The sequence below is a fragment of the Electrona antarctica genome, assembly GCF_951216825.1.
Source record: "Electrona antarctica genome assembly, chromosome: 14".
NCBI classification, from domain to species: Eukaryota; Metazoa; Chordata; class Actinopteri; order Myctophiformes; family Myctophidae; genus Electrona; species Electrona antarctica.
In genome coordinates this window covers 33,280,334-33,303,755 of record NC_136795.1, presented here as the reverse complement: position 1 = coordinate 33,303,755, position 23,422 = coordinate 33,280,334, and the positions used below count along the sequence as shown (strand labels likewise).

General features: G+C 42.8%; 1 protein-coding gene across 1 annotated transcript in view; it reads left to right on the top strand.

Moving 5' to 3' along the window:
- Window positions 1-1,039: 1,039 nt before the first annotated feature.
- aclya (ATP citrate lyase a) overlaps window positions 1,040-23,422 on the top strand; it is a 28,872-nt gene continuing 6,489 nt past the window's right edge. The window contains exons 1-19 of the mRNA XM_079519404.1: window positions 1,040-1,197; window positions 4,511-4,690; window positions 6,089-6,211; window positions 8,426-8,488; window positions 8,634-8,824; window positions 11,795-11,874; window positions 12,869-12,999; window positions 15,206-15,324; window positions 16,563-16,699; window positions 17,519-17,580; window positions 17,675-17,792; window positions 17,896-18,050; window positions 19,557-19,650; window positions 20,507-20,648; window positions 21,272-21,440; window positions 21,547-21,651; window positions 21,946-22,142; window positions 22,285-22,366; window positions 22,900-23,010. Of these exons, the coding sequence (XP_079375530.1) occupies window positions 4,532-4,690; window positions 6,089-6,211; window positions 8,426-8,488; window positions 8,634-8,824; window positions 11,795-11,874; window positions 12,869-12,999; window positions 15,206-15,324; window positions 16,563-16,699; window positions 17,519-17,580; window positions 17,675-17,792; window positions 17,896-18,050; window positions 19,557-19,650; window positions 20,507-20,648; window positions 21,272-21,440; window positions 21,547-21,651; window positions 21,946-22,142; window positions 22,285-22,366; window positions 22,900-23,010 (2,238 nt within the window). The 5' untranslated portion in view covers window positions 1,040-1,197; window positions 4,511-4,531. The remainder of the gene's footprint in view (window positions 1,198-4,510; window positions 4,691-6,088; window positions 6,212-8,425; window positions 8,489-8,633; window positions 8,825-11,794; window positions 11,875-12,868; window positions 13,000-15,205; window positions 15,325-16,562; window positions 16,700-17,518; window positions 17,581-17,674; window positions 17,793-17,895; window positions 18,051-19,556; window positions 19,651-20,506; window positions 20,649-21,271; window positions 21,441-21,546; window positions 21,652-21,945; window positions 22,143-22,284; window positions 22,367-22,899; window positions 23,011-23,422) is intronic.

Genomic DNA, 23,422 nt, shown 5'->3' with positions numbered 1-23,422 from the left:
TCCTGTGAAAGTAATATATTGTATACCCTCTATTAAACCCAGGCACAACTCCCAAGTTATGTAGACACATTTTACTGATTACTGCAACAGTCTGGACTGGATTCACTGTCAATACCCTTGCTGATAAGGACCTGACACAACATTTTATAATCCTGTCATCCATTTGGTAACTGCCAGAAATGGATAGCTGGCCATGTTTGATTAAGGGACTGAACGGCTGTGCAACACATTTTGGAAACCATTAGTCCTTATTTTTGTGCTAGTCTAATAAGAACCAACATGTCTCTTTTCTATTTATAAAAACTATTCAAAAATGTATATATGCTAAATCTCTCAATGTGCCTTTTCATTTTAATGGCCATAAAACTGCTTTATCTAATGTTTTTAATACAGGCATACACTACTGTTCATCACTGTCATCTGTGGAGATATGACCTTTAAGCAATAATGGCCTCATATGTAATATAAATGTAGGGTGTGTACTCAAAATGTTCTTGATCATTAACGGGATATTCAGGTGGCAGCTTAAATTTATCAAACGGTGAATGTGAAAATGCTAATACTGTATATGTATTAATAATATATTCTATTCTATTAACAGTCTATAAACAATGAACTTCTATATATGAATATATATATATAGTACAGGCGATCAACACTTATCTGAACGTGCATGTGTTTGGCAATGCACATCCTAATCTGTGTACAAGTGTTGAAGTGCCAGAGTTCATGTCACAGGAGTTACTAGTAATACAAATAACAGTGTAGAGACTAATTAATGGCAGTGAACTTGTGCTTGGCAAAATCATACGTGCGCCGTAGAAGTTTAAAGTCATAGGGAATGGATGTAGGTCTTGGTATGATCAGGACTATTCTATAGTCATTGGCTACTCTGTAGATAAAGCACAATGTTGACCAATCACCGTTGGCAGTGAGTGATTGCCTGGGTCTCTGCTCTGAACGAGCGGTGGGCGTGAGCTTGGTGAAGCAACATGAAGCACGGTGCTTCTTCAACCAATCGGAGAGCAGAAATATCAGCCAAGCCTATCGGCAGATGGGCGACACAGACAAAACTCACACAAGGAGCCCCAGTGTTCCACATCCAGCCAGTGAGTACAAATCACTGATCCATCAGCCCAGATACCGGTGACATCAACGAAAAACCAGGGCGCATCTATAATATTTTAAACACCAAAGGTAAAGTATATATATTTAACAAATGTAAGCTTTTTACTGCATTCGAATCTCTCTTTCGCACTCTCACTCGCTCCCTCACTCTTACATTATCTCTATCTCTCTCATTCATTCATCTTTTCTTCTCTCCCTGAAGGAGCCGGAACAGTTAAACCGAAAACAAGTTAAACTGGATAGTCAAGTGTGCAAATTAAAACTTGAACTCCCGACGAAAGCGCAAGTAATGATTTGGTCGTGGTTAACAACAACGCTATGAAAGCATTGCATTTCAGTGACGTGTTTGTAATCGGCGGAAATAAAGGTATAAAAAGAAGATGATTCCAGGTGGGACTTTAATCTTCGCAGATGAGTAAGCCTGGGACCGAGGCTAGGTGGGACTGGGACACATTGGGATAGGGACCACTTTGACTAAAGTTTAGAGTCATGTACTGCAAAAGCTATCAGTCCTATGCGTGTGATTCATTATATCAGTATATATTTATTTGGAAATAAGTGCAGAGCCTAGTGTACACTGTACACTGTTTTTTTTCTATGTCTGGTCTGCTCTGGTACACCTGGCCATTCATCATCCACCCTTGTGCACCATCCTGACTATTGTTTGTTATTACGGGGCCGTGGTATTTATTAACTCTGACAGGCCTGTTGCAGTAAGGAAATTAATGGGGAGCCTAGATGGGGATTTGGTAGACAATCTTCCACTGGCATGGGACCAGAACTGTGGTGACTCGGGTACAAGAGTGATCAATACTTGGAGAGTCTTCATGACACCCCCATTAATCCTCATAACTGCAGACACCCAGGGCCGTGATGTAATGTAGGGAGTCCTGTTAGAGACAACATGAGGAACCTTTTTACTTAATGAACCACAGAAAAGCTAGACAGACTCACAGGGTACTTTGTCCCAGCAAGGTTGCGTAATGGTTCTTCTTGTGATTTATCCACAATTATACATGGGAGTTAGTGGGTGACATAATGAAAAATGTCATGTCACGCTTATTGTGGCCAAAATTAGTGGTGTAGACTGTAGATGGACGAAGGACAATTTCATGATAAATTTTAATCTCTGCAATATGACTGAGAATCTTTATCACAATTAACGTAAAAGCAAAGATAGGTTCTGGCTTATGGGACTGCACAGCCAGATCAATAACAAAGGTGTTGTAGTACCAGGCATGTAGCAGAGAGGCGGAGGGGATGGAACTGAGAGTAGAGCCTGGAGGCTGCAGGTGACTGTTGAGTGAACAATGTAGATTTTACTGACCGATGGAATTAGGTTTTCCAATGCACAGTGCACATATACTCATTTCAAATGTATTCATTTTGGGCCAGTGGGGAAAATGAATGAGTGATAAAGGTAATACATTTTTTCCTTAGTTTCAGAGATCTTGAATTGTTCTGTGTCCTTGTGTCCTATGGAAAACACAGACTGCCTCTTCTTTTTACGCATGATGCACAATGGTTTAGCTGTTAAAAATCTGAATTCATTCATTATCCTTACTAGCACTAGCACTAGTACTAGCACTCCCTCTCCATCGTCGCTTCCAGTCATCCCGGTTCTCCATACATCTGGCCAGCTCATTGGTGCTTTGTGCTCCTGCGTCTTTCTTGAGTACATCCACGTATGTTAATGTGGGACGTCCTCTTGATCGCAGCACTAGTGGCTGTTATTGACTAAATTAAATATTATATTTTTGGGGATGACTCCTCTTGCCTTCAGATGAGTAGTATGTGGATAATGATGTCCTTGTTCATTTCGCTCAGACAGAAGTGTCCTTTCTAATGACTTCAGAAAATTGTATCACATCCCCTGTAATGAAGCTTTAAGGCCAAGAAAAGACAACATCCTTCCATCTATTACCAGTAAGATGCCTGAGGGCGAGAAGTGACTTCGCAACCTGGGTGACAGCAGACTGCTGGGCGAGCGCTGGCGCTTTGGCACGGGGGGTCAGATCAACATGGAATTAATTCTTTACTGGCCATATATGGAGCGTGTCTTGAGTGTACATGGTTTGATGAGGTCAGATCAACATATGGAATGTCAGAACAGGTCAGCTCCATATATGGAGATCTAGGGGTGGCAGCGGGATGAGGGCCCAAGTAGGGCCTTAATCTTCGGGCCTGTTGAGAACTCTAGTTTTCGCCGGCTGCCGGGCGCGGCTGCACTAATAACTTTGGGGCAGGCTGTCTAGAGTTGAAATTGACAGGTATATAAACGAACAACGGCCATGTCACTATTTGACAACATAAACAAACCACAGTCACGTCACTATGGCACATAACCATAAACAAACCACGAGTCAGCTCCATATATGGGCACAAAAGCGGGCATGCCCATATGGGTATATGCGGATGACATCAGGAATCTCCATATATGGGCACAAAATAGAATCAGACGGGCACAACGGGTACTCTGACAAAGCCCTCGACACTGACTGGGACATAATGGTTGGATCGGCAGTGTGACGTACTTTAAAACGTCAGCTTGAAGCACCCCAGTGTCAATGAATGAGCTGGACTCATTCAGAGAGCTGAGATCACAACCCTGGCTGTGTAATAACAGTTGTTCATGAGATTATCAGTTCAACTAAGATCCTCTCTATTTTTGCTCTTTACTGTGTAGGCAATAGGCATGCTAAGAAACTGCATTCACAATCACAACAAACATCCATGATACTGGCAGTCTGGCACCATGGCTGGTTCCGTTATGTCACGACAGATCAAACGGCGACTGAGATGCGATCTCTGTGTTGGTCAGGTAGCATTCAAAAGGATCATTGTTGTCTGTGCTGATTCTTAAGGACAATTTCAAAACTATAGTAAAGTATTGTCTTTTGTTATGTAAAACAAAATTACCTTGTTTGAATGTGTTTTGTTGTGGTTTATTACTCCTTTGTTGTGTAGGTCCAACCTTGGCTAATCGTGGTAGCCTTAGCTTCACTACCTGCATTGGCTGTTTTCTAGCAGAGTGTCTGATGGCAGGCAGAAAGGATGACTGGGCAAAAAGTACAAATCTGAGTCTGCAGTTTGCATCTAATCAAATTCTGTGCTTGTGTGTTTGAATTTGATTGTCTAGGTTTTTGTCACCATTATACATACTGTAAGCATCCTTCATTGAGATCCTGCAAGTACAGTACTGGCACTAGATCTTCTATCTCTTCTCTCCATATCTAATTTATATTCCTATCTGTCTGTACCTCTATTTCTGTCTGAATTCATTATGTTTGGCTACATCTCTTGCTCGTCACTGCAGCCCCCCCCCCTCTCTCACAATCAATCAGTCAATCTTTTCTCTCCATCTGTCTGTCCCTCCCATTAGGCCACTCTAACCCAGGCAGTCATGTCGGCCAAAGCTATCTCCGAGCAGACAGGAAAAGAGTTCCTCTACAAGTACATCTGTACATCAGCTGCCGTCCAGAACAGGTTCCGGTATGCCAACGTGACGGCGGAGACTGACTTTGACCGCTTGGCACAGGAGCACCCCTGGCTACTCACAGAGGTGAGGTATATGCCTGCAGGACTGTCAGTACACTGTAAATCTCGTTTTAAATTAACAGGATTTCACAGAGTTACAGATGGTTAGATTAACGCTGAGCTTGTTTTCTTCATTACACAATACAATCCTCAGTATTGGTTTGCTCTAAGTCTTAATATTGCTAGTTTGCTACCCTTCACCAGCAAAAAAAAGCTAAAGAAATTGAATAAATAGAGACATTATCTTTTCCTGCTGCAGTGAGTGGGGTCATATTGTACATTTATGGCCCATAAACGTCATGAAAGCACATTCTGAGATTAGCCAGCGTGAAAGGAATCTTCATTTTCTTTTATTAGTTTAGTCTAGATGAGTGGTCTCTTGGTGCTTGTTAACAGACATCACAGCTGGGCAGGGCTTCCTAGCAGCTCCTCTGCTAGCCGAATGGAAATAACACGTAAGTAACTGTATAGGAGAATGGTCGGCTATATGGGAATGTACTTTTTTTTTAAAGTGACAAGCACAGTAGGAAGATGCAGTCATTTCAGGACCACGGACAGAGGGACTGTAAATGGAAGTTAATCTGATTTTATGTTGTGACTCATCTGGTAGGGTAAAATGTCATCCTCTTTCAGTCAGATGTTTTTTTTTATCTTGGGTATGATGAAGGAGGGAGATAGGTGGTGTGCCAGAATTGATTAGCAAATTGCATTCACTGACTTTCACCCTTAGCCCTTTTTCGCTGGCAGGCCTCCAGATTGTAATGGCTGCAGTCTCATAAGTCATTCTCTATGTTGGATATGCCAATGAGATGAGCTAGTAGGGTGGGTGGTAGGGTTTGTACACAGTAAAATACTCAGTGTTGGGTAGAAATCCAAAAAGACCAATTTGGTTAGACTTTTACACTCTTTCATTTTAACACCTAGTACTCGGTGCAAGAGCTTTTGAAGGGCCACTGTAATATGCTCAGCTATGTGAATTTATTGCCTGACATCAGGGTATATTGTGTTAGAAATGTATAAAATGAGCTGGATTGCGACCTGATGGCAGCTCTAAATGAAGTGAAAAATATGCATGCCATGCCTATTCTTTTTTTTTTTTAAGTAAAAACAGAAATACTGTAGCCCACGCTGCAGTGTTTGTGTTTGTGGCTCTTTGGATGCAAACGTTATTATTAATTACATAGTGGAAATTGTGACATAGTGGGGGGAAAAATTATCTGCCACACATTTGGTCATTTTATGTACATTACGGTTTTCATTCTGTTTCTTGTATCTTGTTTACTGTCGGTGTGTATTTTGTGTACTAGGGAAAACTAAATGTACCATATTTAGATCAGACCAAATAGTTAATTTCACCATCATTCCTAAGGGAGATCTCTGTGTTCATGTGCTCAAGTGCCAACACGTTGTCTACTTTCCTCAGAGGCTGGTTGTGAAACCTGACCAGCTGATCAAAAGGCGAGGGAAGCTAGGACTGGTGGGAGTCAATCTGGACCTGGATGGCGTCAGAGAATGGCTGAAGACCCGCCTCATGAAAGAAACGACAGTAAGTCATCCACTGTCTAGTCGCAGCACTGTCTAAAACGCACACACGTACGGTCTATTTAAACCTCCTTAAATCAATGTAAACTTCCTTCCTCCATTTAGACCGTTAAGCTGGATTTATAGTAGTTGCTCAGTGCTCACCAGTGTCGCATACCGAGAGTTGATCTACAAGCTCACATGTTCGCGTTGCATGGCGAATTGTGGGCTTGTACTATATATCTGCTATATGTGGCGTGACTCTTGCACACAAGTATATCAGGCCCTTTAGATTTCTGTGTTGTGTATTTTCCTGATGTATAGCAGTGTTGTCCAAACAGCTGGATGCTTTGTTCAGGAGCTCCCTCACAGACACAACCAGTAGATCAGTCAGCTGGACACAGTCCTGCCAGTGAGAAAACACATTTAGTCCAGTCAGTGTAGCAGCAATGCAACAGATCTATCACTTTGCCACTTAGATGGCGGCTCGCCTCATAAACCTAGATCCTAGTTCATAAAGCTGCGCGTGTGTGCGTGTGAGAGAGTGAAAGACTTATAGATTCAGGCAGGCAGCCCGACTGGGTGCGTCATTTACCAGTCGGTTGAGATGAAGCTGTCAGTGGCTACAAGTGGCCATAAATAATGATGAATGAATTTATATTGTCTGCCAACATAGCATTTGTGTTGATTTTTTTTTTTACCTTGTGATTGTAGATTAATAAAATTGATATCAGATATGGAAGATATTAACATGAATGCATCTTGATTTTTTTCATCATCCACAATATATTCTTGTTATACCTGTCCTTTACAGTGGGAGGCTTCTTCCACACGCGATAATGTCACTTATTTACAGTATGTCAGAACAGTCTTTTCACAGGGCATCAAGTTCATCAACATAATTGTGCCTGTTTGAGTAGCCTGGAATCCAGACTGATTTGCTCCGTTTGGCTAACGTTTTTTTTGTTTCTTTTTTCTCACTTTGCGACGTGAGAAAAGAATCTGCCGAACCGAACTTCTGGATCAGTCTGGATCCAAGGCTAGTGTTTGAGTATTGTGTCTTGAAGACAGAGCTAGTGGTAGCTAGGGGAACACACCAGTGACTAAACAATTTAGTTTGACCTCACACACTTTTCTCTCTAACATATAATTCTCAAAGGCCTACTCTCCCCTCATCAGCTCTGTTTTATTTGTTCTCTTCAAACTGGCAGTCCTCTCCCTTCCTTTCTTCTCTGTGGCTGGCTGTGCGCTCGCGCTGGCAGTTCCTGCTTCATTCGTGCCTTGTGGCATTTAACACGAGCATTGTGACAGCCTCTCCAAATGAGCAGGCCGTGTGCAGGGCCTTGCCTGTAGCAATACATGGCGACACTTTATTTTTTCTGCTTGACTTCATTCGGATTGCTAGGGACAATCTTATTTTATTTTACCCTGTTATTTTGAATAGAAATTCCTTTTACTGTCTGCATTACTGTGTGTTCTGGACATGGTTTATAAATGGCTGTAGCATGCATGTGAACCTTCAATGTGAATGTCTTCACTGGGAAGACATAATTGCTAATATCTTTGCATTGTCCAAACCTTTATTTTCATAATCAATTGATATGTCTGTAGTGTTACACCATAAAATGACAGTAAGGCAATCAAGTGCAAAATAAATGGTGATCTTAAACTTAGTTATCTGAAACTATCTTCAGTGTGCCCAAACATTCAGGAACATAATCACTTGTTTTATAATATGAAATAAGAAATCACATTTTGATTAAAGGGGCATTCCACTCATTTTCAACATTTTACTATGTCATTAATGTACCTTAGAGCTGTTGTGTGGAAATAATACAAAATGTTCCCCTATTCTGTGTTTCCTAGAACTAGAGGTCTGAAAATCATTAACATGTTGAAACACATCTTGATGACATCATCAAGATGTGTTTCACCATGTTAATGATTTTTTTTTCATGATTACAGTTAGGAAACACAAAATGGGGGGACTTTTTTATTATTTCCACACAACAGCTCTAAGGTATATTAATGACATAATAAAATGTTGAAAATGGGTGGTTTTCCCCTTAAGTGGTAAATGGTACGTACACATTATGACATGATGTATGACCATGATTATTATTTATATGGGCCATTCAACTAATCAATTATTCGATGACCCTTTCTCCTCACCTATTATCCATGCATCAAATGTTTGATGTCTGGCTTCTGATGAAATTGTGTTTTGTGTGATCCTCAGGTGGCAAAAGCAAAGGGAATCCTAAAGAACTTCCTCATTGAACCTTTTGTTGCCCACAAGCAGGTAAGGCAGTGAGGCACACATGTACCTCTCTAACAACTTATTTACACAGATTATAAGATCTTATCCAGACATATCATGTACCCTGCCTTGTGCTGTTCAAATACACATTATAATGTGTTCTGCCGTTTGAATCTCCATCCTTCAGGAGGAGGAGTTCTACATGTGTATTTATGCAGCCCGGGAGGGCGACTACCTCCTGTTTCACCACGAGGGAGGGGTGGATGTTGGCGATGTGGATTCCAAGGCGAAGAAGCTGCTAGTCGCGGTAGATGACAAGATCAGCGAGGATTCTGTCATCACAAACCTCCTCACCCATGTCCCCAATGACAAGAAAGCGTGAGTTGCATGAGAGAGGGTTGGGGGGGCTGTGTCCTTTGAATATATCATGGACCCCATCTTGCGCCATCCCTTATCCCTAAACTCTTTCTTGCCAATCTGCATCGACACGTTGTGAGCTTGTAGATCAGCTATTTGAACTAATTTTAAAATGTTCTAAAATAGTAAAAAATGGCAAATAAGTTTAGGGGTAAGGGGTGGCATGAGATAGGGTCCCATGTCCCATGGTGCTCGCACGCAGCGTGATGCCCGCACTTTTTGAACCGAACTGGAATGGAACTGTTTCCAGCTTGAAGCTGGGAAGAGGAGTGCACCAGCGCGTCTTTACCATACAGTAATACATTGAAGACTGGCGCTGCCAACTCAAAATCAGTTTTATGTGGATTATTTTTCATATGAAGCTATAGTCACAGTGCACAATTCCCCATCTCAAAGAATACTGCAGTTCAAAAAAAAAAAAAAAAAAACCCATTGCCTATCGTTTGATAGCTTGGTGGCAAACAGGAGATTGTAATCAAATAGCAGTTGATTATAATTGACAACCATGGCACTCCAGTATACTGTTGGGCAAAACACATTGTATATATTGTAATACTACGAATAACAAGTGAATGACTATAGCTCCTATTCTGAGTTGGGCGTAGCTCATGTGTGCAAGTTATTCAGATGAGGAAGCCGTTACATTAACAAATTAATTTCAATCGACCAGTCACCCTGCATGCTATTTTTGTCTTTACTTTGGAGTGACTTACGTGCAAGGCTATTATGATTTGTCTTCATGATGTAGTGACATGATTTATTGCAATTAATTAGCTTCATATGTTTTCACTTTCTTGACAATGTAACTATGGGCAATACATACTTCTAATATAAATTCTATCCACATACATTTCTTCTTCTAAACGCTAGACGGGACTGGGCAGTCTTACTGCTTTATGTTTCGGGGGCTTGCTTTGCTGCCAATATTCTGGAAAATACAAGACACACAAGTGGCAGAGAGCACTTCAATGTATTGCAGTGGAGGCAGGGGAAGAAAAGGGCGGAGGGATTCCATTAGACAAATGACAAACTCCCTCTGCTGCGCTTTCCTTCAATTACCCCATCCCCCGTTCCTTAGAGCACGTCCATATCGTCCATCGTCTATGCCCCCCCAGCCCCCCAACACTATACCTTCATCTTCCCAGAAGTGCTTGTTAAAGCCGGCAGGTTCTGGCTGGTCTCACTGTCTTGGCTGACATTGGGGAAGACGGCTCTGCATAAACTCCAAATGCCAACCCCTACTCACCGCAGCCCCCCCTCACCTTCCACTCAGGCTTGTTTGTTGTTTGGTTCAGAATTGAGAGTGGGCCCATTACACCCACGTGACCCAGCCGTCAGACCCTGACATGATGAGGAGCTGAGTCACTGGGTTGGGTCACGATTCTTCCCCACAGGGAGGGCAGCCACAGAACTGACGAAGGACTGACAGGATGGTCACAAAGGCACCGAGCTGCCTGCACAACTGACAGGCAGGAGGGAAGAGCCAAACATCGCCTCGACCCACCCCCACCCACCGCCCCCTCCTCTACCAAACCCCATTCGTTGTTGCTCTGTTTTGACAGGTGGAGGATGGAGCAAATTCGATTTTTCCTTCTCTGGAGCAAGCTGCTCACTGAAGTTAATTTGCCGTTGCTGGTTGGTAGCTGCTGTTGGACTGCTACTGCCCCTCACTCCTTCTCTCTATTTTAATTGTTTGTTTCTAGGATGAGTATGCCTTAAAGATGGAGTGCCACAATTTTTTCTTCTGTATGTGTCTATGAGGTGACAGTACTTCATTAGACACCCTGGAGTCGTTTTTATGTGCCATGGTGTATTAACTTTGTATTTTGGGTTTCTTCCTGGAGGCTGAACCCTTGACAGTGAAACGTGCCAATGAAATAAACCGTAATATAATGACATCACACTATCAGCCCCTCTCATAACCCCTCCCCCTTTATCATACAACTACAGCTGTGGGTGCAGCTTCAGTTCAGGTGGATCACCACCCACCAGGCAAACCAGGCATACTTAATGAACTGGTGGGCGTGTCCACATAAAAGCATGATTTTAACAAATACTGTACACTTTTTGGAAAAAGTTCTTCCTCCTTATATTATAATAATACCTGATCATGTTTTAGGGTGGAAAAAAATCGTGGCACTCCATCTTTAATTTACTGGTTTGCTATGGGATTTACTGTGCATATTCATGCTACCCAGACGATGGCCGCTGCGGATTTTGGTGGCCTTTCCTATAGCGTCATCCTATATAAAAATTGCGTAGAGGGCAGTGTTGCATTGGTGATTCTATCTTTGGTGGGACATCACACGCACGTCTCAACATGTCCTACACTATAGGATTCAGCAAGTCACACAATGGACCATTTGATATGCATCCAGGCTCATCCCTATATTAATTCACGCTGGTGTGACTCGGCAGTCAGTAGCCTTTGTAAACTTTGTTGAGGGTCTTAATCCATTGAGATCCATTGAGAATCGTTATGTGCCTCAAATCTTTCCGAAAATTGTCATGATTTAGAAAACTTTTTTTTTCTAATTTCGACGTCAGGCCTGAATGGGTTAATCAGTGCATGTGTGTGCGTGTGCTCCTGAGAAAATCTTTGGGCAGACGTCACGTTGTGTACAATGAGCAATGCAACACTGCTAGAGGGTCAACCAACGGTTGATGGTGGACGCCACAAAGGTAACATGCAGACTTGCGAGGTGCACCGTTGCTCCGGCCCACATCAGACTTGGCACAAACACTGCTCAGGGGTCTGCTCTCAGAATGGCCACATCAGGGACCATGTGTGGCACCCAGGGACCCACCAGGAGACCTTAGCAGTTGTCACTGGGATGATCCCAGTTCATTGCAGAATTTGCAGTAACCGTAACAAGCATTAGTAGAGACTTCAGAGTAGAATCTAATGTGTGCGTTTTGTTCTTGTTTCAGGATACTGGCCAACTTCATTGTGGGTCTCTTCAACCTTTATGAAGACCTGTTCTTCACATACTTGGAAATTAACCCCTTGGGTAAGTTTCTACCTTTCCTGACTTATACTTCAACCCCTACTCCATGATTCCACTATCTAGTATCTACGCTACAACCCAAGCTCTGTTACTCATTTAAAAATAGCGATCATAAATGTGTCATGAAGATTATGGAATTAGAAGGCGGACATCAAAAGGAAATAATAATCTTGGTACCGAATCAAGGAGCTGAACATATAACACTGGGGGGAGAAAAATATTAAATAATTCATCCCCCTGCTGTTTAATAATGGCAGTGCGTGTTTATGATGGAGTAATTGGGCACTAGTATGCCCACTGGCAGCTGCTCATGTGGAGGTGGCAGGGATTGCTTAGACTGCATCTCCATGCTTTGATGTCCCCCCCTCCCCATCTCCCCTACACCACATCCCTATGTCTTACACCTCCTGCAGGGAGAGCAGGAAGGTGGGTGTGTCCCCAGTGGGTGGGCATGATGGTCCTCTTATTTTTCCCAGCTTCTATTTAAGGATGTGGACCCACACTGAACTGTACAGTAATGACAGCAAAGTGGTCCAAATACTGTGATAAAATACATGCAGCAAAAGATCTATCTTGCCTCCCACATTAACCACATGTTAATGTGGTTTTGTGAGTTTACCGATCTGCTATTTTTGGAGTGATTTTGTGTCGAGGGAAAAGGGAGGGGATCAGTTACAGACCGCTGGGGGGCCCCGGTTAACAAAGTAAATGGAGCTTAAGTGGTTAATGAAGGTTGAGGAAGGGATTCAGTGGATGCTAGCTCAAACTGAGACCACTCATCTGATCATTAGCTCAGACCCAATCTGAGAACCCATCGTCAAAAAAATAAAGGAAAGAGCGTCCACAGTATGTCTTGAGAGACTAGCTCAGACCTGAATCCAAGTAAATATCAGTAGGTGGATGTGGCTCCTAGGCCTTAATAATACACCTTAATTAACCATCTCTGATATTGCACTCATCATATGTCTCACTCTGACCTTTCTCTCCACTCCATCAGTGGTTACCAAGGCTGGCGTGTATGTGCTCGACATGGCAGCCAAGATTGATGCCACGGCTGACTACATCTGCAAAGCTAAGTGGGGAGATGTGGAGTTCCCTCCCCCCTTCGGCAGAGAGGCCTATCCTGAGGTAAGTACTGTAGCCAATGGCTGCTGGACGAGAATCTGATGCATGGCTACTAGCCATGCATCAGATTCTCGTCCAGCAGCATTGATTGATTGAGTGATTGTTTATTTTTCAAGCATGTTCAAAGGAGTAGGGCAGAAAAGCGGATTGCACAAGATGGCAAACATTTGATTCTAGCAGTAGCTGCTTTTTTGGGGGGTTGATGGGGTGTTGTAATTGTAAATAATTATTTCTTGTAATTTCTGTGGTTGTGTGAATTCATATTTCCTCGTGTCACAGTCTGCAATCCAGTTGGTACTGGATTGCAGCCTAAAATGGCCTCAGCATCAGCATGACCGTTTTATTCCTCTGTGCTTTGTGTCTCTGGCCTGGCGCCCCGCATGGAATTGCTTGGGAGAAAGCTAATAGCAGAGCTGTTAATCAGCCCTTATGACTCATTCTGTGCAGACGTACCCTCCTCCACTAAAGGTTGTCTCGTTGGATACTAAATACCGGGTTGTGATGAAGTGTCCTTTACTTGGGCAGTTGGGGACACTGAATCTGAATTCTAGCTTCACAGTAAACTCCTGAGTGTAATTTAACTAAGAGTACAAATCTAACTACATTTGTACACTCTTGGAGTTGGATGTGTTGACTTTCATTGGCACTTTCATTATCCCTTTGTGGCAGCGGTGGCCGAACGGATAGCGGCGCGGTCTTGATACCGGAAGGTTCCTAGTTCGATTCAGCCGTCCGACACGTTAAAATTACCACCGCTGAAGTGCCCTTGAACAAGGCATTGAACCACTACGATGAAATGTGTTCTATGAGCAGGGCCTGGCTGGAAACAAGTTCTTGAGCTTAGCCCAGATACCCTGGGTAAATATAGATTTCATTTCATTTCATTTCATTTCATTTCATCCCTGCAAATGTGTTTAACACGATGGACGCCAAAAGGCCTCGCAACCCGTCAGATGACGGGTTAAGATTTAACCCCGGAAGTCGCCAAACCCGTCAGATGGCGTATAGTAAGGGTTATATCAGTACCATGCAGCCGAAGCTCAACACTAACCTTCCATGCTGCCCAGGCTGCTAGACAGCGCCTTGGATAAAGGCGCTATATAAATGCACCATTTACCATTTACAGCGCCTAAGTTCTTCCCATCGTGAGGAACAATGCCGTGCCTCCCATAAGGATCCACTCATTGTTGTTTCTTTGTTGCTTGTTTTCTCCGAAAAATACTCCAAAGTTGTTGTTTTAGTCCAAACCGCCCGGCGTTCAGATGTAAACAGTGATTTCTGATCGCATCGCGCCAGCCATGTTACAGGTTGTTGTGAAACCTAACTCTTGTTGGCTTCTGCTCGAAAAAGCTTTTGCCCCTCTACTCGTTGTATTGACAGTAATAGACTGGCGCCTATATAGGGGATATAGCTGGCTGCCTGCGGTCATTTCAAATGAACAGCAGGTGGTGCTGAAAGTGTTAACTACTCTAATAAATACATCTTGAATGAATAATTGAATTCATTATTTGGATACTTTGCTTTAAGGTTTTATGCTTGCATGTTGCATTTACAGTATGTGTGCACTGCAGGTATGTTGTTCGTGGAAGAGCTCGTTTGAGGCAGACCGTCTGGGTACCAGACGGGCTTATCTAATTGGGTTGCTGTGACTCTGGGCTGGGTGGAGATGACGGACAGCAGGGGCCTTTGATTGGTTGTGTTTACACTCGGGTCCCCAGCTGTGGCCCTGGTTGTCACAAACGAGTAGCGATGGGCATCGGATTAATTCTAACATTTTTGTCCCAGTGTTAAACCATACGTATATTGTATCTTCAATTCCATATTTTTGAGGGGCACTAGCCCATCCTGCTTTTGTCCCCACACGTCTCAATATTTGCCGTTGACAATGAAAGGAGAAATTGGGTCAGATGTCTGCCAAATATGACGTAGATTTAGCCAACCAATCACATAAATTCAGTTGTTCATGAGATGATGTATAAAGATAAGAGCGCCCCTCACTTCACACAGGTGTGATTTTGTATTGTCACACAGGCTTCCTTCCGAAATGTCTGACTCTGTTAAAGTGTGGCTACATCCGCAATCATGAATCAATAGATGAAGTGGGCCTCGTACAGTGTCTGCCCTGATTGCAACCACAATTAGAAACCCTCTTCCTCCGAGTCCTCTAGTCTAACCTCTGACTGACTGACCATCCCCTTATCTGTTACAGGAGGCCTATATTGCCGATCTGGATGCCAAGAGCGGTGCTAGTCTTAAACTAACCCTGCTCAACCCCCGTGGCAGGATCTGGACCATGGTGGCAGGAGGTGGCGCATCAGTGGTTTACAGGTAAAACAGCTGCAACCACAGACGTGTGCTCGACTCATGAAGAACATGGATAACGGTTACAAACAAGATAATCTATTTAGGTCGTTCGTGTGGTCCTCGTAAATTGTCCCCTGCCTTTTCCTTTATCTCGATCATGCTATGTGTAATTTAATTTAGCATTGGGGGAAAGTACGCCACTTGTGCAATAGTGAGATTGATGGTACAGCAGCCGTGCTTGACTCCATTTGTTGGTCTGCCAGCTAAATTGGATTCTCTAATGATGCTATTGCTGCGAGAGTCTGGAGGCATTCAGGAGTGATGTCTCCTGTGCTAGTCTGTCTGTCAAAGTACGTAAAGCGTAAGCTGCAGTTTCACGAGCTGTGACTAATTATTCCCCTTGTGTACTGGTAAAATTGTTGTTTTTCTTCATGTTACATCATTAATTTGAGAGAACGGAAGAGGGCACTGAGTCTTACAGTATGTGTCGGGTGGAATGCGGATCAACACGGATATGTCTGATTTTCCATATTCCATACTAATTGGCTAAGATTAGCAGGATTGGGCAGTTTTTTGCAGGATTGGTCAGTTTGCAGGATTGGGCAGTTTTGAACAAAATGCCTCAAATCATGAATGCAGCTTCAGATTTCTGTGAAAAATTGCCACATTCCCACTAGGATGAGGTCAAATTAAATGTTTTAAATCAGCTTTTTGGTGGTGCTATAACAGGTCGATTTGCGTTTTTATCTATAACTGCACCGATCTGCGTGAAACTTTGCACTCTCTAAAGGCCGAAAAACTTCTGTCTTGCATTTTTAACATTTGCTTTTTATAGCGCCACCAGGAGGCCTACTTTTGTAAAACACATTTTTTTTTACATCACTCCTTCAGATTCTGTCCAAAAATCACACAAATCAGTATACAGTATTTCTAGTCATGTGATCAGACGGATCTGTCCGATATTTCATATTCCATTCTAATTGACTAACATTGGCTTCCAAAGTTTGTAAGATTGGTCTGCTTTGAACAAAATGTCTCAAATCATGAATGCAGCGTGTAATTTCTGTGAAACTCTGAACACACATTCCCACTAGGCAAAGGAAAAAATGCAACCCTTTTCACATTGGCCTATTATAGCGCCACCAGGAGGTGAATAACCTACCTGACCTGGCGGAGACCTGTGATCTGAGGAGCTCTTTTTCTAGTTATGCTGTGTTTTTCTTTCGATGGATAACCAATAAATACTTCATATTTCGTCCTAGTGACACCATCTGTGATCTGGGCGGGGTCGATGAGCTGGCTAATTATGGGGAATATTCAGGAGCACCTAGCGAACAGCAGACCTATGACTACGCCAAGACCATCCTGTCTCTGATGACCCGAGAGAAACACCGTGAAGGTAAGAGATGAGCTTTGAGTCCTATACTCACTTAATGGCTAATGTGGTTAAACGTTAACGTGACATGGATGCGTTCCAGGTCTCAATGGATTAAATGATGATGAAACCATAGGCTGATTGTGTAGTTCGGTTTCCACAGGTTACTACAGCAGGGTAAAACGTGACGGGCTGCATTAAATTTACCTTATTGTACAGGACTAAAATAACATTGTACAGGACTCCCTAAAATAACATTGTACGGGACTCCCTAAAGAAACAGTTTTTTGTGGTGTCTTATGCGTGATACACCACGTACCAAGCTAAGCTATGTTGAATGTCGACAAGGTTTCTAAAATAGAAATATGTTTCACATTTAAACATGCATCATAAATGTTTCCCACCTTATCCGTTTGCATTCAGATCATGTTTGTGTGAGCACTTATTCGTTCAGGTTTATTTTTGTCATACTGTATGTATCAATACAGGGTATTACTATAAATACAATGAAATTCATTGTGCTCCGAGCACTCTCAGTCTGAAGACAAAATACATGTACAAGTATACAATGTACAAGTATACAAACACAGTGCAATGTAAAGTGACAGTGCAAGGTCAGCTGTTCAGCAGCCTGACTGCCTGGGGAAAAAAAGCTGGGTGACGACGGGTGGTGCGTGATTTCTTATGTCCGTTATGTCCATTCAGATCATGTTTGTGTGAGCACTTATTATTGTGTTTATACTGTTTTTGTTTTTATGTACCAGCCTATGGTTTCATGCCCCTTTTTTATAAGTGTACTGGATTTGTAGTCAATTCATTGAGCAATCAATTCCTTGCCTACAGGAAAGGTTCTCATCATTGGAGGAAGCATTGCAAACTTCACAAACGTCGCAGCTACATTTAAGGTAGACACTGAGGTGTCATTTGCAGAGTATTACAACAACTACAACTTATCTGTGGTTCAAATTGTCATCTGTTGTCATTTCTTTTCTTTTGTAGGGGATTGTTAGAGCCATCAGAGACTACCAGGGGCCTCTAAAAGAGCATGAGGTCACCATTTTTGTTCGCCGTGGTGGTCCCAATTACCAGGAGGGTCTTAGGGTCATGGGAGAAGTGGGTATGTGCACTCGCATACGCTGTTCATTCACGCCCGTCTATCTTTCGTCAAATGCATGTCTGCTCATTTGTCATAACACCAAATGTTTGTGTGCTCTCAATAGGTAAGACCACTGGGATTCCCATTCATGTCTTCGGCACAGAAACCCACATGACCGCCATTGTTGGCATGGCTCTAGGTCACCGACCAATCCCCCATGAGCCTCCTGCGGCCGCTCACACTGCGAACTTCCTCCTCAACTCCAGTGGGAGTTCATCGGTATGGCATGTAATATGTTGGCCAACGGGCTGTCATGATATGACCACTTGTTATGTAACGACTCAAGTCTACACGTCAAACATCACCATTAGTGCAATGTGAACAAAAGATCTGCATGTGGTAATGGGGCTTGGCGATATGGCACAATATTATGACGATAATATTGTAATGACAATATCAGTTTTCTTGTCTTAGATGTACAAGCTGTGAGCTTGTACTTCTGCTATTTTTGTAATTTTTGGGAAAATCTTGAAAGTGTTAATAATTTAGAATTACGAAAAAGTTTGAAAACTACTGATTTAGAAGGCATTTGTAGATTCGGCCTCAGGTGCAGGTCTTAAAGAACAAAGACGGCCTGGGGCGCCCGCTGGCCAAGTGGGCGCATGCCACATTACATATAGGCTCTGGCCTGACATCGCATTGCGTGTTCAAGTCCCGTTCATGACGACCTTTGCTGCATGTCTCTCCCCTTCTCTCTCTCCCTCTTTCCTGTCCATCTTCACTTGATGCTATCCATAAAGGCAGAAAAAAAAAATCTTAAAAAAAAAAAAAATGAACAAAGACGGCCCCCTATCTCACAGCGAAGTACAGTATAAAATAAGGCTTAGGTGATTAAAACCAGGAACAGACAACACTTATGCCACATCACAATATTACTAATTTCAAAATTCCAGACGATAATCTAGTCTCATATCACAATATCAACATATTGCCCAGCCCTAAGTGGTTACCTCTTGGTTCATTTCTCACTGCCTTTGTGAAGCAGGCCTTGTAGTGACGTATGTAAGTGCATGGGAGACTGTTGTGTAATGCTCTGGTAGAAATGGCTGTCTGGGCAGAATAGACTGTTATAGCCTGGAGGCTTCCATTACAAATGTGAAATGTGCAGGCTTTCAGAGAAGCATTTATTTTCTTTTTTTTTAATGTTTTTTTTTTTTGTGGCTTTCGCCTTATTTAATATATTTTATGGAGGGACAGACAGTAGGCTGACAGGAAATGGGGAGAGAGATGGGGGGGGGGGGGGGGGGGGAGACATGCAGTAAAGGCCGTCGGGATCGGGAGTCGAACCTGCGGCACACTGCCAGGCTGGATTACCAGCCAAGGTGCCTGGACCACTGAGCCATGGCCCAGGCCAGAGAAGCATTTCTGTGTGCGTGATTGTGTCTGTAGTTACTGTATATGTGATCATGTGTGCAGCTTTGTTCCTTTGGAAGGAATTTACTCCTGATTTTCGTTTTATTTCCTTCCCTCTTTTAGCTATTTAATCAATTTTGACATGGCACTAGTCATTTGATCATCTCTGGGGCAAAATGGGTGTGTCGTCACATTAAAGATTATTAGATGAATATTATCATAACTGTTCATCAATCATTTATTAGCAATACAAAAAAGTAAAAATGCCAAGTTCAAATAGGATCTCATTAATCAATATACACTGAGCTGTACCAATCTACGAGCTCACAGCGGTGCAGTCCGTTGTTGATCTTCTCTTGTTTGTGTTTACAGACCCCAGCATCCAGCAGGACCGCATCCTTCTCTGGGAACACTACTAAAGTAGAAGGGTCGCCTGCCAAGAAAGTCAAGACCGGTGCTGCTGTCGGTGAGAAAAACCTCAGTGTTAACCACTCTATTCTTAGTAAAACGTATGCGAGTGGCAACTGTACTTGCAACACTTGTTTCCCTGTTTACTGAACTTCTTCATCAAAGATTGCCGATCTACAAGATCACAACTGTTTTGGGGCGAATGTTCTCCCCAGATTAGGCATGCTGTGGTTCAGATGGTTTTAACTCTTGAGAGCGTACACATGTACACTTAGAATAAATTAACACTGAAGATTTTGCTGTGCAGATCCAGTCCACCCTCCACAGACGGCGACAATATGCTTCTTGGGATTATGAAATCAATAAATACTGAAAGCTGAGTCTTGGGTTCTTAAATTGTTACACAAAGGATGCATTGGATGGCATTGTAATTCTACAAGTCAATATTATCATTAGGTGGCACAGTGCCCCCTCTTGGACAACTGAGACTTGCAGTCTCTCAGTGAACTGACAGCACTTTAGTTACTAATCTATCTGTGATTACAAATATAAATGACATGTTTCTGCATGTGTGTTCATAACAAACTGATAACTAAACTGAGGTTCATGAGCTCCAGCATCTAATAATTTACAAATTGAGCACTGCATACAACTTGCAAAAGAAAGTTGTTGTTTTTTTTACATCGTGTGTGTGTGTGTGTGTGTGTGTGTGTGTGTGTGTGTGTGTGTGTGTGTGTGTGTGTGTGTGTGTGTGTGTGTGTGTGTGTGTGTGTGTGTGTGTGTGTGTGTGTGTGTGTGTGTGTGTGTGTGTGTGTGTGTGTGTGTGTGTGTGTGTGTGTGTGTGTGTGTGTGTCATTCAAATTATGGCCCACACTTTACTCACCATCAGTTACTATGTTTACCTGTCCTCGTAGCCAAGGGAACCAGTCTGTTCAGCAAGCACACCAAGACTATCGTGTGGGGTATGCAGACGAGGGCGGTGCAGGGTATGATGGACTTTGATTATGTCTGCTCCAGAGAACAGCCATCCGTCGCAGCCATGGTCTACCCGTTCACGTGAGTGTTATGTCATCTTTCCTGCTTCTGTGGTGAATGTTGACGTGGTGATGCTGTATGTGCCACTGCTCGTGTATTTAAAATTGAGCAGGATCTCTTATGGCCGTTGGTTCTCAATGTGGGGTCTGGCAGGTCCTTGAGGGGTATCCGGAGAATTCATATTTGATGAATTGAACAAGGTGGACCCTCTTGTAAACGTGTGTAATGCTTTATTGGGTCCTCCACTCACAGATAAGTTAGTCTTTGTATTGAGTTGTGCTTGAAATGTACTGTAATTCTGCAAACTGTTAATTCAATCAATCAAAACTCGCCAGTTTACCAACTCGCTGCGATTTAGGGCATTTTAGTTTGACTTCACCTTCATTTAAATTGAGAGAGAGAGAGAGGATAATTGTTTAGAGTTAACACTAGAGAAAGTAGGAATGCTAAAAGTTTAAACACCAAAGTACCGTTTTTAGACCGCTAGCTGGTGGATGGAAATTAAATAAAACGGAAACGCTGTGCCGACGCTGCAAACACTCGCTTGCAGCCACATGCGAGCGTCATTTCCATCCACCAGCCAACCATCCTATGTCTGTGCAGAGGCTTCACACATGACAGACTCTACTGAATGTGTGTTTCAGTGGAGATCACAAACAGAAGTTCTACTGGGGCCACAAGGAGATCCTGGTACCGGTCTATAAGAACATGGAAGACGCCATGAAGAAGCACCCGGATGTGGATGTGCTCATCAGCTTTGCCTCCTTGAGATCTGCTTTCGATAGCACCATGGAAACCCTGCAGTATCCACAGGTGACAAATGATAACCTCTACGGCGCAGATGTTGACGCCATGCATAGGAGGCGCATGGTGGTGCAACTTTTTAAATTATACATTATAATAATATAACTTCTTTCAGATTCAAACCATTGCCATCATTGCTGAGGGCATCCCTGAAGCTCACACCAGGAAGATCATCAAAGCTGCAGATGAGAAGGGAGTCACCCTCATTGGGCCAGCGACAGTAAGTCCATCTTGGATCTTAACCCATTTTGACCTGAGATCAGATTCTAAAAATGTCTTCTACATCCTGACAGTTTTCTGAAAAAGCTATGTTTCTATGTCAGTCGTTCTTCGATTTTTTTAAAATAGCAGACCTATTTTTCAATAGCTAACATAATGCTAACACCAAAAGGGGTTCCTGCCCAAAATGGGTTAATTTCCACAACGTTGCATGTCACACGTACGTTATGCATAATGGCAACCAAATGACAGATCTGTATATGACCATATAAGTGACGTTTGCGTCGTAATCCAGGTTGGTGGGATCAAGCCAGGCTGTTTTAAGATTGGGAACACGGGGGGCATGCTGGATAACATCCTTGCCTCTAAGCTCTACCGTCCAGGCAGCGTGGCCTACGTGTCCCGTTCTGGAGGGATGTCCAACGAGCTCAACAACATCATCGCCAGAACCACAGATGGTGTTTTTGAGGGTGTGGCCATCGGTGGGGACAGGTATGCAACTGTCTGGCCTCTGCGGTGTGTCTGCATGTTGGTCGCAATCGATGTGTAAAGCTTAATTCATTATTTCGGAAAGCGACGCCATCGTGCAATGGACCGTAAACGAGGCTTTATGCTGTACCCTTTTATTTTTCAGATACCCTGGGTCTGTGTTCACAGACCATGTGCTGCGCTACCAGGACAGTCCAGGAGTGCAGATGATTGTTGTATTAGGAGAGGTTAGTTGATGAACTAACACGGTGGTCCTGAACCCTTTAAAACTGTGGGTTTTAAAAGTGTGGGTTTTGGTTGTGTCGTGCCGTGTGTCATGATTTACTAGTCTAATTGGGCCGTTGATTGGAAATCAGTAATCCAAAAATAGTCTTTTTTTGGGTTTATGTGCTAAAAGAGTGACTTTGAGAGAAGTTACATTGTAAGTCAAGTAGACCATTTTCTATTACTTTCTACGCAACAGAGCAGTATATCTAGCCAGTTGTACTCGTTGCATCATGACAAGGTAACTACACAACCCAAACCTCTACCAAAGTGTGCTTTAATTTCAAGGACCCCCTGTTTGATATCCATTAAGTTACAGACAGACTCCAATTCCATATAAGGGTCCATATAATTAGTCATTTAGTTGTGGACCCTTGGAACCCCCTAGACACATTCAGAACCTGTGATCTAACAGACACACTACTTCTACAAATACCTTTGTGCACAAATTAGTTGACACTATTATTGTCTGTCACCCTCCCCACCCCTGCTGTAGATCGGAGGTACAGAAGAATACAAGATCTGCAAGGCTATGAAGGCAGGCAGGATCACAAAGCCAGTAGTTTGCTGGTGTATTGGTACCTGTGCCACCATGTTCTCCTCTGAGGTGAGAGCATAAAGCATAATCTGGATTAACTGATATTTGGACACTTTTTTGTTTGGCTTTGCACTGTTGACTTTTGTCTTGTTTTTCTTATGATGAGACATAGTAACACTTTATTATGACGCACTGATCGACTGTACTGTGTATATATGTGTTTTTTTGTTTATCCTTGTTTGCCCTGTTTTTTTTTACTTTTATTAGTATTATTATAATTATTATTGTTTCTTGATGCACCTTGCTTTTTCCTTCTGCCTTGTTTCTACTGTATACTACAGTACTTTTTTTAAATCCGTTTTATCCTTACTTGTATGTTGTAACCTTTAACTACTGTGCCGCCTCTGGGCGACTGATTTTTTTCCCCCGTGGGATAATAAAGGTATCTATCTAGAGTGCATATAGTTATCTGTAAAAGCTT